This window comes from Tetrao urogallus, assembly GCF_951394365.1.
Source record: "Tetrao urogallus genome assembly, chromosome: 2".
Classification (NCBI taxonomy): Eukaryota; Metazoa; Chordata; class Aves; order Galliformes; family Phasianidae; genus Tetrao; species Tetrao urogallus.
This window is the reverse complement of record NC_136814.1, coordinates 21,594,435-21,611,882: the sequence shown is the minus strand read 5'-3', so window position 1 is coordinate 21,611,882 and position 17,448 is coordinate 21,594,435. Positions and strand designations below refer to the sequence as shown.

Genomic DNA, 17,448 nt, shown 5'->3' with positions numbered 1-17,448 from the left:
CACTTAATGGCAAAACACCCAAAACAATTACATCATTTACAAAAAGATGAGTAACGAGCAGTACCACAGCAGTCATTTCAATGCAGCAAGATGCATCCTGTTTTGAGGCTCAGGGTGGAACAGGGAGAAGGAAGCTCTTAATTTTCAGGGGAGTGAGGTTAATTGTAATCTTTCTTTTCAAAATCTCATGAGAGCAACTGAAAAAAAAAATCCCCCCTGCAAGATGAAATGTGTGGTAACAGCATCATACGTACAACGTAAGAGAATCTGTAAGGAAAGTACATGCAAAGCGCACTAAAACAGAAGCGCTGCTCATTTTGGAGGGGCAGATATTCTTCTCATGATGAAATCAGTAAGAGCAGGAATTTAAACCATTGGGACTTGCACTGTTTCCAGTGAAACTTGTTTATGAACAATTAAACAGAGAACTTACAAATGTTGAGTGCAATCCTGACAGAGAAACGTCTTTATTCACAACAAACTTCAACTGCCGTGTTCTCACTTGTGTGTGCAACAGCTTTCAATTTATTTTTTTCATCCTGTTGTCACTTTATACATTCTTCCATATTATTTCTCCTAACACATATTTAAAATCACAGCAATTAACCATTTTGTGATCAACTGCACGGTTCATAAACATTTTTATCAAATGCAGGTTGAACTCTTCAGAAGAGGAAACCCTTGGCTGCAGCAGCACAACACTTGCCCCAGCTGTACCCCAGCCAATGCCAGAAGGTACGACCCAGCTGGAACCCACAGGGATCCAATGTTTTACAAGCTTGCCTGCCAAGCTCTAGCCTTCACCAGCACACTGTTTTTAGTGCAGAATTTCCCACATAGTGTTTTTCCCTTAACAGAAAAACTTACTCTGTCATAAAGCAGCATTCAAGTTCGTGCTGGGAGGGTACTTTGGACTTTCTTCAGTTTCATTTAACTGTCACCTACAGCAGCTCAGCCAGAGCGAGAGACAACACCACACTCTGCTCACATGTTCCAGTGCAGGCAGCAAAGAAGCCTAAGACCTAATACTATTTACTCAACCTCTCAAAACAACATTCAGTGCTTTCAAACAGATGTCTCACAATAGCGAGAACTATAAAGGAACTAACTGAAAATGCACGGGGACCAGATAAACCAAAGGATTACCTGAAACATTACTACGCATTACTAATTTCTTCAGGCAGCGCGTGAACACTAATTATTGACTGCAATCCATTGGAAAAAATACTGCATTGCAAAAAAAAAAAAAAAAAAAAAAAAAAAAAGAAACAGTATGCTCTTACATGGAGTTTACTGGGTCTATTACAAACAGCCTCCCGATGCGAGTCACTGCTGCACAATCTGCTTATATTGTATCACTCCAGTCTGTCCTATCTCACGTTAAAATAGCTGTAAAATAAGGGCATCTCTGTGGCTCTGATCAACCCACTCTGTGGAGGACGGAGATAATTAGCTCACCACCTGCATTTTGCAGTTTTGAGAGTCCGTTTGTGCCCAGGTGCTGCAGTCTAACTGCTCACACCTGATGGTGACGGGCTGCCCCAGAACCTGCCTGGAAAAAGGCAGATGAAATACATTCATTCCATCAGCTGCGATTTAGCAAGAGCAACAGAAAAGAAGTTATGCTCCCTTTTCAAAGCATGCCTCTTCTCAAGTGGATTTATGTTATGGCAGCATTCAGGTATGGGGCCAGGTGTAAGACAGGTGGGATTTAGAGACAGCATCTTAAATAAAATATTAAGGCTCTATCTAGATAAATGCTGTCCTTTGCCTTCCCACTGCAGTGGTATACATTAGCCCATGAGGGGACTCACAGACTGGGGGAACCTGTCATGGCCTATGGTTTCACAGCCATCACAGAGCTACTTTAAGATAAAACTAATTTCAAAGAGAAAGAAGTGGCAAATTTGACAAAGGGCTTTTCAATTACATCTGGGAAATCAGCACTGCCTCATATTTTAGTATGCTCATCCAGTTCCTCCAAAAGAACCACTGACTGTGTTTCTGCATGCCACCCACAGATTCATACAGCAGGAGAAGGGTGATCAATATCACTAACTCAGAGCCAAAACAACCGAGGGCTTACTTGGTTCTCAGAAAATCAACGTACAAAAGGCAGCATGCCACACCTCAACCTCTCGCTCTCCTGCTCGTATTTAGAGAGATTAATTTTATTTTAGGAACAGCTCTCTCAAATCTGTGTATAATCACACAAAGACAATGCCAACTAGACCAGCCAGGGTCAGGACACACTGCAAACTCCCTTTTGAAAGTATCTTGTATTACACATCTGAAAATGGAGCTGAACTTCTGGTTTGCCTTTAAACTGAACTCATTCTTTCATTATGATTTTTAGCATGCTGGTGAGCTAATTAATACAGCCCTCCATATAGTCACTCAGATGATTTACCACTGCTTTTTCTTTTCTTTCGTAGTGATATCCTCACATAGATTCATGGTAGCAATTACACCTACTTTTTTTTTGTTTTTTAATACGTATTTTTCTAAGAAACTAGTTTTCTTCTGTTATTTCTTAGCAAAACATTAAGATGGTTGGCATTGAATTGTTTAAACTCTCCCACAAGTACATTTAGTGCTGTTGCAACTAGCAGGGGAGAAAAAGGCCTCTAAAAACCACTCAAAGGTCACCTTGGTTGGACTGCAGTATACAAAGTACAAAGGTGGCTAAAAATCACCAGCAGCACCAGCAGGCCTTCAGAAACAGCTGGCATTGCTCTGGCAATTGGTCAATGCATGGCAGATAAAGCTTTCCCCTACTCCCTATGCCTTTCTTTCACTGTATTTTCACCTTTAAAAGTGCATTTAGAAAAGTGACAATGATCAACTAGATGTATTCTGAACAAAGGGAGAAACGGATCAAGTGACAAGTATTTTCCAAGCTTCTTCATAGTATGAGCTACAGGTAGCACACAGAATTCGGTTAGCTGATGGTAAGACCACAGCAGGGATGGGCTGATTCATCAAATATGGACAACTTCTAATCACACTGTGATGAGGCAATGCTTTTTTAAGGACCAATTCCTCACAAAACACACCTGAACAGGACCCCGTTGGGGTCTTGGTTTGAGACAACTGCTGACTGGGCAGTGACAAAGACGCCGCCATCAGCTCCGCTGATGTCTCTGGCTCCAGCACAATGAGCTGCAGTAAAGCACACGTTTGTGCAAATGAGGATCTCTACCACACCAATGCTGCACAGACTACTGAAGAGACAAGTTGCTGAGTTTTCTGAGCTCTAACTACAACGCCAAGAAATACTTATGGTGACAGTTTTCTCGTTGCAGACATTCTTCTACGGTGGTTGTACGATTGCACCTTTTGTCCAAATGCTGAATTTGCTTAAGTGTGGGTGAGAGTACACACTTCTTAAAAATACAGACAATTCTTAAAATAATACATCATCAGGTCACTATGTTACTGATCTTCTCCTTCAGTGGAGTTTAAAATTTCTCCAGAGAGAGGTAAGAGTCCGTCCAGTATTCTCCTTTACTCTTGTATACTCACATTTGCACATACAACATGGTACTCATTCGCAAGAGCCTCGATTCCCACTGTGTCCTCAGGTCCCATTCCACTTTTAAAATAGGCAATGATAAAAATACTGTAAGATGCAGTACCACATACCGCCTGACAAGAATGCAAGTGATTGTATGCCGACAAGCCACAGGTTGCTGAGGGTCATCTCCCGAGAAACAGCTTTCGTTTGACCCTGCAGTGGAGGAAAAGCTCCTGAAAATGGAAAAAAAAAAACAAAAAAAACCACATTTAACGTATCTGCAGCAGGAATACAGGCTGAGCGCATTACTCTCGACTATTGCTGCCTGCCCAGCAGCAGTGCACACAATTAATTGGTTAATTTTGTATAATGCTGGCAAATTGATCAAACTAACTGGGTTCTCGGTAAAGCTTTACAACTGTTTAGTAATAATTTTGTATACTGTGAAGTACACATATACTCTTCAAGTTTTTTGACTACGAGCATCTACACACACATGCACACACACCATGTAGTGTGACCATATGGTTTTTCTTGCACTAATTTGTAAATGTTGTTTGAACATTCATTACCCAGTCAGTAGTGAAGTGTAAGCAAGGACTTTGATTTGCTAATGTGTTTTCTAGAATGAATTTCTGAAATGCCTATTTGAATTGAGAAGCTTTGGCAGGAGATACATTTGATGATTAAAAAATAAGTCAATTCTCCCCCATTTTGACTTTTTTGACTTAAAGCAGTAAATTTTGACTAACTACTTTGGAGCTTTATCATGATCATGAATGAGTTGTTTGCATATATTTATTCCAGGATATTACATAACCTGTGATGTACGTTAGCAAGGTGTACATAGCAAGGCGTACAAAGCCTAGGCGATATGATCCACTTTTTTGCTGTTAATTCTGAAGAGTAGATGTAAAAACTAATTACACCTACAACATTATAAAGTCACAACTACTCACAGAAGAACAAAGGAGTAAGATACAAAGAGTAAAGATACAGCAGCATCAATTCTGAATCTCAGAATCCACCCAATTTGGGCTGTCAGATACTCTCAGCAACTCATCTCTGTGCTTCGCATCTGCAGTTTCTGGAGGAACTGCAACTGAGTACTCAAGATAAAGCTTTTCTTTCTGTATGAATGGTCTTATATTAAAAATCTTGATGAGCCCCTTGTTCTCTCACTCAAGCATATTTTCACATGTGAGCAGATCTGTCACTCCATTTACTCACCTCCTAGTAGTTTTCACTGCTCACTTCCTACTTGTCCACTCTGTGCTACATTTGCTCTTCTGTGGCCCATTTGTCTTTCTGTACCAACACTGATGGCTGGTTGAACTAACTCTCCTTATCCTGCAGAACTGATAGCAACTGCCTCTTCCCCTTCCTCCTCTCCCAAGCCAACTCATTTTGTTACAAAGAAAGTGATCCTTGACGCTGCTAGACAAGCTAAGCCAAGCACTTTTAGTTGTCCTCCTTCCCCTTCATCATCTTCACACCTATTACCTGCCCCTCTTCCCAGTTCAATTCATATTTCTCGAGCCGGAATGACTGATCTGTATGCAGAATTTCCAGATGAGGTTTCAGATTTGGTACAGTGGAAAAAGTATTTTTGCAGCCCTACTGAAAATACTCTCCTGTTGCCCCACGGGATGACATTGCTTACTTTTTTTAGTTGCATCACACCAGTTGGCTTAAGATCAGAGCACGAATGAGGAGCATGATGTCTTCAACTATTCATTTCCAATTGATAAGCTCCAAGTTTACAGTGTTGGGTTTTTATTTGTTTTAATTAGTCTCCAAGTGCTCAATGTAATGCCATTTGTGTTACTGCTGTGTTCAAGGTTATCCCGCTCAAGACTTCAGAGCAATCACGCGCTTGCCAACACAAGCTTTCCATTAGCTGCTAGGAATCTGTAAATAGCTTTAACTTCATAAATGAAAGGTGGAAAATGTACTACATGAACAAACGTGATGGTTTTGATATTCAAACTTTTAAGGGCTTTTTTAAGTTCTTAAGTCATACAGATTTTCCCTAGATCTATTGAAGTCCTTGATACTTGGGAACACAGGAAAAAAGAAAACAACCAACAATTGTTTTAGGCTTAGATTTTTTCTTCTTTCCAATAAAAATACATCAGAAAAGAGAATGTACAGTAAGAAGGTACTGGTGATAATAGCAGTGACAAGCTTTTGACATTTCAAGTAGAATTAAGTGTTACTCCAGCTTAAAACTAATAGTGCTCTTCAGACAACGTGTCAGTAAAGAGCTGAGCCCCGGGAACTGTTGGGATCCCCTTCATGGGACCTGCCTGCGGTTTTCTACAAACTGCAACAGCTGCTTTTCAGTAAATCATGGCAGCACAAGAGAACGCAACCAAGTTCTCAACTGACATAAGTGGTAGTAACTTTTAAGTTATGGTAATTTATGCCTAATAGCGTTCTACATCACATCATTCACATTTATGATGTCTTAATTAATTCCTGCTTATTACATTGCTGAATTATAGCCAATTATCCTATTTTTGAAGCAGTAAGTCTGATGATATTCATTACGCTTTTTAAAATTCTGGTCTAGTTAGATTTTTAGGTACAATCATTTTATTTTAGTGGCATTCGTAAAGTAATGTCTCAACAACATGAATTCCTGGACATCCTATTGACTACACCTTTAAGCAGATTCACAAAGTTATTTGTCTAATATGTGCATTTAGATGCGATGTATATAATAGGGTCTGACTTTTGCCATCCCTGATAGCTGAAGGCAGCAGTATTTCATACAGCACAGTACATCTCTGGTTGTTAGAGAACTTTCTAAGTGCTAAGTTGGTAAAATTAAGCAAATTGGAATCAGAACAGTTCTTGCAATAAATCATCCAATAAAAATAGCATCTTTGTTTTAGCACAGTCACTCTGAAATACTAAACTCAGTTGATCCAACAGACTTTCTTTTCCTCAGCAGTTGTGGTAATCACTAAGAGATTTGTTCTTTCTTCAAACACAAGTTGCAGTATTTCAGTTGGAGTCTCCCTACTCAGTCAATATTTTATAAACTTTTCTGTATGTCTAAACAAAACCATTTTTCCCTCTCAGGTTTTTCTTTTTCATTTTTATATTTTAATTTCCTCTGGTGTATACTCTGAAAACACACACACCCATTAAATAGATGGGAAAAAGGAGGCTGTAGGAAACACTTCACCAGCTCAAGTACTTACCTGATGTTTTAAATCACATTATTTGCCATTATCCCTTCAGTAATGTTATTAATGCCTTACATTTATTTAGACCTCTCTGATCCTTCAACATCCAAAGTGTGTTACAATAGAGACTCAGTGCACCTCACAGCAAGGAGACCGGCAGGCACAGCACAGGGCTGGCACACAGACTCCACAGACCTCGTGCTATGTAATTCATACAGACCCTTCCAATAACATATTTCTGTTTTGCCTAACAGGAAACAGAAGACAACTAGGATTCTGTATCACACTTACAGACTACTTAGACCAGTTTTCTCTAATAGTACAAGTGTCAGAGGAAGATGCTAAACAGCAACACAAAGATCTAATAAAATTTGCCTCACATAAGAGTCTTACTTAATCACTTTTAATCAAGAATTTGCTCATTATTTAAACCCTGAATATTCCCCTCCAAATGTAAACTCTGACTTCTTTTATTGTGCATGTGAGTGTTCACTGCCTCTCTGAATCTTGCTAAAACATTCCCCTCAATGAAAGCCTCTGGCAGCAAGTTTCACAGCTGAGCTGTTGGAGAAAGAAAGGGATTTCCTTAACTCTAGTTTTCATGTCTCAGTTTCCAAATGTCACCTGATTCTCATCTTAGCCAGGCAAATGTTTCCTGAATATTTCTTAGCTTAAGTTCCTTTGCTGTGTAAAAATGTCAGTAACTGTATGTTCTGTGTTCATGTCCAAAAAAACAAAGCATACACATTCTTAAGTCATCTTGAAATCCTTGTAAGAAAAGACATCATGAAAGCGTAATTCTCTTAGCTAGACACTTTCCTACCTGTTTTATAGAAATGGGTCAAGAGATCCTCCTTTTCAATGAATCGTTGATACAGCCATTGTGAGAGAGCTTCGGGCTCTGCAGGTACATCTTTAATTGGAAAAATCCTACCGAAGAAGAAAAATACAATTCATTCTTTCGTTTTTTTCACAGACCACATAATTATTCAGGATGAAAGAAAGGAATGGTCCAGGCTGCCAGCCAGATGCTCACAGGAGACATCTGTATTTTAAGTTTGTATCAAATACAATAGCGCAGCATTTGATAGAAGCAATTGTACACTAGGTCTGTTTAGAAAAATTCCATGTCCAGGACAGAATTCACTAAGATACATGCAGGGAGAAACTCCCAGCAACCTACTGTACCAACAAAATACAGTTTTGAAAAAGTCTTACAATTGTGAAACCACTGCAGCAGACTCAAAATGCCCTTTGGTATATTTAAGAGATGCTCTGTATCTGCTGTGTTCCACTGGGAGGCCACTGGAGAAGAAATATGTGCATCAGGCTAGCCTGAAAAAAAAAACAGGCCTAGAAACGTAAGACCTTTACATGAGCTTTCTCTTCCCAAGAGAACTCCCAGTTAGCCAGTCATCTATGCTATGTTTTGCTTCTGTTAGTAGATTTTTCTTTCTTTTTTAGAACCTATTCTAAGAAGAATTTGTGATAACAACTCAATCATATGTAAGTGTCTGGATAGACAAGGGAACAGTAAGCAGAAATAATGGCTGTTCTGAAGAATGCTCTTCTTATTTTTACAGTTTTCAACATCCCTGCTTGACTTGTTGCTGAGTCATTTGTACCTCCTCCTTTCATGAGTTTTTTCACGAAAAATAAGCTGCAATGGAGGAGACAAGCAGCAAAACATTGATCTGATCAATGAATAAAAAGTAATGATGCTTTGGCATACAAAGAAAAATTCATTATAAGGAGGTGAACACTTATTTACCCACTATGGCATCAGCACTAACTCAGTTCTGTAGCCTTTGTATCAATTCTGCTTACAATGTTCTCAAAGAGTTCTCTGTGCCAGAGGTTCAAGAAGGGTTGGGAGATAGCTGGTGGTCCAGTAAATAGCTGAAGCTCTTAAATGTGTACATTAAGAAAATGAAAAAGACAGGTAACAAATAATCTTACCTTGAAGCTCAGATGTTACAGAGCCAAAACTAAACCACAAAAAGGCAAGTGAAAAACATCCCCGTGGAAAAGGGACTATCTTTGTTGAGGGCTTACAGACGGCCTCCCTGTCCCCAAGTACTACTGCACTGCCAGGCTCTATTTTTACTCTCTCCTTCCTATCTGGTGTGAAGAGATAAAAGGCCTCAACAACTGAATATTGCATTTCACAGTGTATTTTTGAAGGACAGATGCTCACTTACACACGTTTGAAGAATAGTTAAGAATTAATAGAACGCACATGTGGGCTCAGGACAGAAGTCTAGGATTACCTGGCCTCACAAGCATTTTCCAACTCCATAACCTCATTAAGCCTGATATTTTTCCAAAAATATACTCATTGGTCTGAAAACATTATCACAGCAGCTAACAAAATGCACGTTAGAAACTATTTATCAGCTGGCACTTCCATGGAGTAGCAAAGCAGTGTAAGTGATAAGAGAATGGTGGAGCGCAGCATACCAGCCTCCTGCTCGTCCGTCCAGGTCCCTGTGTGAGTCCACACAGTATTGGAATGCTTCAACTTCTGAATACAAACTCAAACTTTTAAGAAGGAGTATTAATGCAGCATAGAGAACAACTAGTTTTCCAATTATGCTACACTGGCTGTTATGATTTATCAGTGATAACTCTTTGTTTATTTTGAAGTATTTTCAAACAGTTTTAGATTATCTAGGTTTGTTTACTTATTTTCACAAGCACAGCATTCTTATTAATTAGAGATTAAATGCCTAAATCCTCAAATTCTGGAAACTGAACACACTGCCATGTTCTCTGCTCCTCAGACAGCTCCTTTAGGATCATGTTTTGAAAGGAGTTCAGGACCAGGAAAGCCAACTGAGAAGGTCCTGCGTTACCAAACTCTATGCAGATGATCCAAAACCAAAGGATGGAAGTGCTACTGACTGCAGCAGCTTCATTACCAGCCACTAGCTGCAGATCTGCCAGCTGCAGCCTTCAGAGACACTCCTGTGTCTCTCATTCTTTCATTAAGGGTGAGCTGAAGAAAATAGCTGCAGCTGTACCTCATGCTGCGAGCCCAGAGATCCTCCCCTCAGCTCAGACACACTTTTATTCCATAAAGTTTTCAGAACACATCTCAGATTGAAAAGGGAAAAACATTTATTTTACCATTTTTCTCTGAGCTTCAGTGACTGACAAAAGGTACCACTTTTTTCCATCTGCAAAACTTTAAGGAAATCCAATGATCACAAAGCCAACCAGATACATAACGAGAGCAGAAAAAAATCCTCTTCCAGAGCATCAGATAAACAAGAATTGGTTTCAAGAATTGATACAGCATGAATATCTGAATAAATTAGTTTTTTAAGGTAACAGCCAAAGCACCGAACCAGCAGCCTCCAGCACCTGCTGCCTATGTTCTACCCAGCCCACATTGGTTTCTCTGCAGGGATTTCCCTGGCTCTCCCCACCCTGGGCCCAGCTGGCTGCAACACGGCTGACAGAGCTGAGGGGATTCTGTAAAGGACTCTCCAAGTGGATGCTTCTTCCGGTTCCCAAAACACACAACAGCTAATTAGTCCCATGTTGTTAGCATTACCGTGATAAACAATCTATGCTCTTCTTGCCTAAAGTACTGTTCTCTCTGTGGCATCGTGCACAGACACAGACAAGCCTACCATAACATTTATTTCTCCACCAGTAGGAAAAAAAACATAGTTCCACCACCATTTGTATCACATTTCTCAAAGACAAAACTTCCTCTTGAGCAGCCCCAGCATGTCGTTATTTTGCTGTTAGTTGCTCCAAGATTAGAAAAGCTGGACCAGCAGACAGAAGAATGGCTCACAGGGCAGATGGTGCCATCTAATTCTGAAGAGACTTCACACAGAAGTCGTGTTGTACTGCCTTGGGCTTTAAGTTTCCTCAGGGGAACTTACCCTGTGAGTGCCCATCCCTTCTGAATGCTGCACCTCAAACTCACCATGAAGTGCGTGGCACGCGCAAAGAAACTAAAGCTCTTAACTTTTGCTACATTCTTCCCTATCCTTGGACGCAGAAGAACAGGATATGTAAGTACAGTTACTTTCATCAGTGTAATCTGCATTCTTGCGTTCCTGGCACCAAAAATTGCTTGCCCTCATTCAACAAGGATGCAGTTGGCAGCTGTCCCGCATTCTGAAGAGAACATTCCCTTCAGGAGGGCCTCTTCCACCCAAAGCAGCAGCCTGCCAGCCCCTCTCACCTGTGACAGTGCTGCCCAGCCCCTGCAGCCATGCCAAGCACCCAACCAGATGGCAAGGGGTTTCCTTTCCATCACAGAGTAAAGAGCAAAACAAAGAGAAAGCAGAAATCCACCTGGTACTGACAGATTTATCATTAACGTCAGCAACATCTGCACGTCCCAATAAATGTATTAAGATTACAAACCAAATAAAACAATTACTGTGATATTTTGACACACAGAGAGGTGGAAGAGCCAAAAGAGCTTTATGGAAAAAAACAACTAGCTGCAATACCTGCAAAAATACACTGCAGAAAGAAAAGAACAGGAAGACACAATGAGGATAATTACCTTAGCCTCTACAACTACAGACCAATTTAATGACACATTTCAAGATACTGTATGCTTGTTCTTAAAAGCTAACAAATAATTCTCAGAAATATGGCATTTTCAGGAACATTTAAGCCATATTAAATAGTCCTTATCAGAGACAACCTCGAATTCTGTATTAAAATGGAAAAAGTTTACAGATTGTCTTACTAATTGTCTTTCATCATTTGTCTTGTCTTGAACTAAATTTACCCTACTCTTTCTAAACTTCACTTGCTGTTTCAATGGCTCTTCAGTGTGATGGAGGTCATTGGTATGTCTCAGACACCTCCAAAAATAAGTTACTTGCATAAAAAACCATATTAAAATCTACTGCAGACCTGGATGCCCTTCACAGACATTTCTGCAAAACTCATTCAGCAACCACAACATATTCCATTTTATTTATAGCTAAGAGTCTAAGCTTATTTTAATAAATCTGTATTCACGAAGACACAGAAAAAGAACTTCCTCAGTACTTGAAAGCTTGTTTCAACAGCAGCACAGTACAGAAGCTGGTACGATAAGGAAAGGTGACACAGTTCTTATCTGCATTACGGCACCAGGACAGCTGAGCTGGCTCAAAATGAAGTTGTGCCTTCATGCAGTGTGAGCACAGCTACCTGCTCTGCTGGAATGAGGGCTGTGGCTGGCTGTGCTCTGGGCTCTGCACCACCCTCACTGGAGCACCGGGCAAGAAGGGATCTGATCATATGAGGTGGGGAAGCTAATGCAAAATGAGCCCTAAGCCATTCTTCACTGATTTGCTCCTTCCATGGTGCTCAGCGCCCTAACAGATGACCTCCCTAATTTCTCCCAAACTCCAGCAATGTTTGACCTGGAAAAAGTTAATGAAATATTCTCCTTGATTCTTAGTTTCTGAAAGCAAAAGCCATTTTTCAGCACTGTCCTGTGAGTTTTGAGGAAAGTCTGTCACGGTCAAATTTAATTGAGATCTCACACCTTTGTGTTTTGAAGAATCAAGTCTAGTGATTGCCTGTTATTTTATTTTATTTTTTTTTTTTTAAGGAAAGTTTCTTTTGAGGAAAAGCGAGGCTACAGCTTAGCCTAATAATGAGCTTTTTGAAAGTAACTTGTACAAGAAATTGGTGAAAAGCAAGCTTTAACTCTTCTTCCAAAATTCAAGCTGTCAACCAAAAATGACCACAGGATTAAAATGAACTTTCTCTGCCATTTCCATCAAGCATCTAGAAGTGAAAAAATGAGGCTGGTCACTGTGTCCTCTACACTCCTGCTGCTGCTCCTTAGGTAGGATTAAAGAGAGACAGACCTGTATAAAAGGACAAGCTACAAGAAAAGAAAAACACCAGATCCGAAGACAGCAAGGCATAGACTGCTTGTGACCAAGAGGAACAGCAGACAGCACCGTGAGAATGGCTGGAACAGAGGCAGCTCTGCAGCAAGCTCTTCCTCTGCTTCATAATGAGCAGCACAGAAAGTGATATAAGCAGCAGTAGGAAAGCAAAATCATTTTAACTGGCACACAGTCTTTGGTGGTGGGGTGTTGTATCGTTTTTGTTGTTGTTGTTTTCCCCAGAACAACTTCTGAGTAAGATCTGACACAGCAACGAGGTCAAGCCATCACCACATTTGGATGTGTGAGGACATGACCTAGGAGGCTCCCGAGCGTCATGAGAGAGCTCATGTTGGTAACTTCAAAAATAAGCTCTAATAAATTGGTGTCAGTGCACTGACTCTCAATTATCTGCCTGCTCGATGCTGGGGAAGGTTTGGTCAAGTGACAGCAGAGCTGTACAGTTTTCTTTCCTTCCAGAAACCCTCTGGGAGAGTAATTTTATTTCTTACTCTTTCCTCTCCAACAGCCCCTTTCCCAAGGACTTTGCAGGTTCTCAGTGGTGTCAACAACTTTGTTCAAATCACAAATTCTCATTTCAAGCGATTAAAACACTGAAGGCATCCATAACATCACAAAGAAAAGAACTGATCACTTGCTGATATGTCCTGAATGGAACCTAACTGAAAAGCAGTAGAGAAAGATGATGCAGCGTGAGTGAACTCACCTACACCCACCATTCAGTTGCTTTCTGCTAATTCTGCCATCAATAAATATATCCTTTACATATAACAGACTTTTAAAGGTGCATGAAGATATCTAAAAATAAGTTTGATTATCATATTGGAGGTGAAAAACTCATTTTAGACTGCAGCTCTAGTCCCAGGTACATTAAAAGTTCTTAGCATATCAGAGATGAATGATACGGTAAGCCTAAGAAATGGATAAAAATGATGCAACGGTTTTCTAGAATAGAATTATTCTGGGTAATCAAAGAGAATCAAAGAGAAGAGCTGCAGAAGGACCTGACAATGCCTGCAGATGGAATAAAACGTACCAGATAAAATGGCATCTCATACAACTTAGGGTATGTGTTCACTTTGAGAAACTTGAAGACAGATTTCTATAAAAAGCAGGACTGACTCAAACATGCCTGTGGAAAACAGCTCCAATGAGCATCGCGTACTGCACGCACATCGCACAAAGTCACTCCCAAGGGATCCACACGAGGAGATCTGAAAGCTTACTGTAAAAGCCCAGAAGCTGAGTTGTCGACAAAAGGGAATTAACACAAAAATCACACAATTTTGTGATAAAAATGTGATAAACCACATCCCTCAATGCAACATTTCCACATTTCTTGAATACCTCCAGGGACGGTGACTCCACCAACCTCCCTGGGCAGCTTTTGCCACTGCCTCACCGCTATTTCTGAGAAGAAATGTTTCCTAATACCCAACCTGAACCTCTCCTGATGCAACTTGAGGTCATTAGCTCTTGTCCTGATACAGCTTCCCCAGGCACAAACCAAGAAAGCTCCTGAAAGCAGGACTTGTTGTGACTTCTTGTCCTAGTTGCCAGATTTTAACACTTTTAGAGAGACAATCATTTTGGTACCATCTGTAGTGGACACCAAACTACTTCTTTTACAAAAAGATCTGAGTTACACAGTGATCAAAATCACTAAGTTCACTAAAGTAAACTGCAAGCTAAATTTAAAAAAAGTAATCCACTGGAAGATCAAAAGAGAAGCATCTTCCTTTCATCCCCAAGATACATGGTGTGTTGTTACATTTCTGATAAGGAGAGGGAGGCTTTAGATTGCTGATTGTTTCACAACACACAGGTAGGCTGCTTTATACATCAGAAAGCCAAATATGTCATCTAGGTATTACACTGTTATGAAACATTAGCAATAGGATTCCTTTATTTTCTTTGATAATGGTTTGGAACAGATTCTCAATGGAAGCATGTAAAACTAAAAGTCATCTTGGATTAGATGAACCTCCTCTTTCACCTAAGAGCATCTGCTGTTTTATTTTGGCTAATACAGACAAATAATATAGAAGCTAAATAGACTCCCAGCCTTTTCACTGAACCACACAACTGCACTGTTGAGATTATCAAGCAGAAGTGGAGAGCTGGAATATGTGACCCTCCAGGACTCCGATATTTGCAAAAGCAGCATTTATTCCCTCCACTCCCCTTCAGAAACAGTGCCATTCCTCTTGGTCAGGGTCTCCTACTCTGTTCAAGCTGCTCCAAACTCCAAGGAGCAGGGCAGCCTCAGGTTTCCCTTAGAAAGCTGCACATTTTCCAGGTGATAAAGCCTGTAGCACTGCTGTGGAAAAAAAAAAGCTCCCATGTTATCACCTCCAGACTCTGTATAGGGCCTATAGGAATCTCCCCGAAAAAAAATCACTCCTTCAGCTGCTGATTATATGGTGACTGGAGAGGGTAGAGGAAGAAGCTTGGGGAAGAACTAGAAGTAACAGTAAGGGAATTAAGTATTTGCTAGCTACTGCCAAGACACAGTCATTAAAAAAATACCTAAAAACATCCATATATACTCCATTACTATATTTAAACCATCAGACAGTAGGAAACATTCTCAAGGTGCTAAGGCAGACCAAACTTTTCAAAAGAAAGCTGTGTTTATATACCCAGTTGCCTAAACGTGTAAGAAAAAAAGACAATGATACTGCTGCTGACTTCCTGTATCTTGAAATATACTGTTATTAACTTCTGAGATGGCTTACTTCTTGTTGTTGCTTGTGTTTCGGTTTGGTTTTTTTTTTTTTAGTTCACTGTAAGAACAGAAGGTTTATTTCCTACCTGTAGTGTACATGTGTAACTGTTGGTTGTCGGTAGCCAAGAATCCAGGTTTGGATGTCTATAGGTTCACCTTTGGGATATGCAATGGTTGCATCTATCACCCACTGGAGACCTTTTGGTTTGCTCTCTAGGATTAAGAAGAAATATTGTATTAAAATTCATCAGAAAGTGTATGCCACTTGATTTGATAGTTATTCCATTTTTAGATTACTTTAAAAGAGGTATGAGGCACAAATAAAGCTTAGAAAAGTGACAAAATAAGACAGCTAAGAATCAAATCTAGATCCAAATCATTACAGAGCACAAAAATATTCTTACAAGCTTCAGCAAGATTCAGATTTCATTTTCATGTCTGTTTCTGTTGTGTGTATGTATTGTAGCACACAGAAATCAGCAACTCTGCTCTTTGGTTACAGTCATATAACACATTGGCTCAAATCTTAGGTGCCTCCCCCATTTCCCAAAAGAAGAACTTCAGCATAAAAATCCAACAGCTTTGACCCACAACAGCCATGGAGAGCCCTTTGGGCAACTGCCTCACTGCTGGGGTGCGGCAAATAGATGAAGGTGACTTATGTTACACAACACAGATGGATTTTCAAAGGCAGTTAAAACAAAGCAGAAGACCTCAAAGGTTCTTAAATAGTTGAGTTACAGGTGAAAGAGGAAAAAACAGACACTGTGCTTGAAAGGCAAGCAAGCAATGAATAGGAAAAGATGGTCAGTGTTCACAATGGAGATTCCATCCATGAGGCCTCTGTCAGACTGACTGACCCCAGTGCGTGCCCACGCACTTACCAGAATACTCAAAATGAGGAGGTGAAAATGATGCATCAAATCTAAGCCGCAATGTTAGTTACTACCAGCAATAGTCAAGGACAGACAGCCTAGCTGTGACCTCTCTCTGCTCTTTTGTCAACCCATCTGGCACATCTTCAACCCACAGATTTGCCAAGAGGGAGAGCAGCATACCTGGAAGGCGAGCCAAGGAGGGGGCACGGTGCCAGACAGCATTTGGAGTTCCATTGTCAATTTTATTTCTGTTCTGGGGGAACCAGTCATGCCTTGCACCTGAGGTCACATTATGCTCAGGCTTGTAGAGTAGTATACGTTTACATCATACCCAGCAGTATCGTACAGAATTTTTAAAAAGCTGAATTTAAAAAGCTGACGATTTTAAAAACAGTCATCTGTCGGCAGAAGTAAGAGCTGTTATGTAGCAGTACACAGTGCAAGAGTCTTCAAGCCTGCAACTGAGACGCCTAAAGAGGAATGACCCTTCATGCAGAGGGGTCCTCCCTTGCCAAGTGTTGGGTTCAGGAGGAAACTGGACCAGGCATATGGAAGATGTCCATTGGAGAGCTAAATCAACAGACAGAAGCGCCCGTCTGGCTCAGCTTAGGAAATGTGTAACACTGGAAACGGTCAGAAACTAGGAGAATATGAGAGAAGTACGATAGGAGAAGCACGATGTACATTTGCTCTGTTTGTGGCTCTCCTGCAGTATGCTCTTAGAACCACAGAGAGGATTTGGGGCTAGATAAATGTATGGTCTTGTCCAAAGTCGCCATTCAAGTTTTACTGCACACACAAAGAAAACTGCAGCACAGACTGAGGCACACTAAGAGCTGCAGTTATTAACACCAACTGGAGCATACCTGACCTGACAAGGACTGACTCACAGGTTCCTACCTGTATTGCATCCGCATTTAATTTAATTAAGCGCAAGAAGACATGTACAGCAACACTATCGCCTGTATCTACCAAATATTTTAAAAAGCAAGCAGTGCTGCCACAGTGTCTAACCAACAATGGGGCTGTACCACTTCATTCCAAACGCAGATGTGCTCCCTGACTCAGGCTACACAGTATTTCGCAATACTTAGCTCAGAAGTGAACAGCAGCACGCAATATATGGCTCCAAAATTTGATAATGTGGAAGATACACAGGTCAGGCTGAAACACTGTTAGAAAATGCTGACAGGCACGCACAGTGAGTGCAGAAGGTACCAGCGGAGGCTCCAGGCCAGGA

The 17,448-nt window shown here is 40.6% G+C and overlaps 1 protein-coding gene across 1 annotated transcript in view; it reads right to left on the bottom strand.

Annotated features, from left to right (window-relative positions):
- Positions 1–3,598: 3,598 nt before the first annotated feature.
- Positions 3,599–17,448, bottom strand: part of LPGAT1 (lysophosphatidylglycerol acyltransferase 1) — a gene marked incomplete at its 3' end in the record, with an annotated part of 53,657 nt that continues 39,807 nt past the window's right edge. Inside the window, exons 5-7 of the mRNA XM_079550741.1 lie at positions 15,417–15,543; positions 7,538–7,644; positions 3,599–3,750 (exon numbers count right to left, since the gene is read on the bottom strand). Coding sequence (XP_079406867.1) covers positions 3,599–3,750; positions 7,538–7,644; positions 15,417–15,543 — 386 coding nt within the window. The remainder of the gene's footprint in view (positions 3,751–7,537; positions 7,645–15,416; positions 15,544–17,448) is intronic.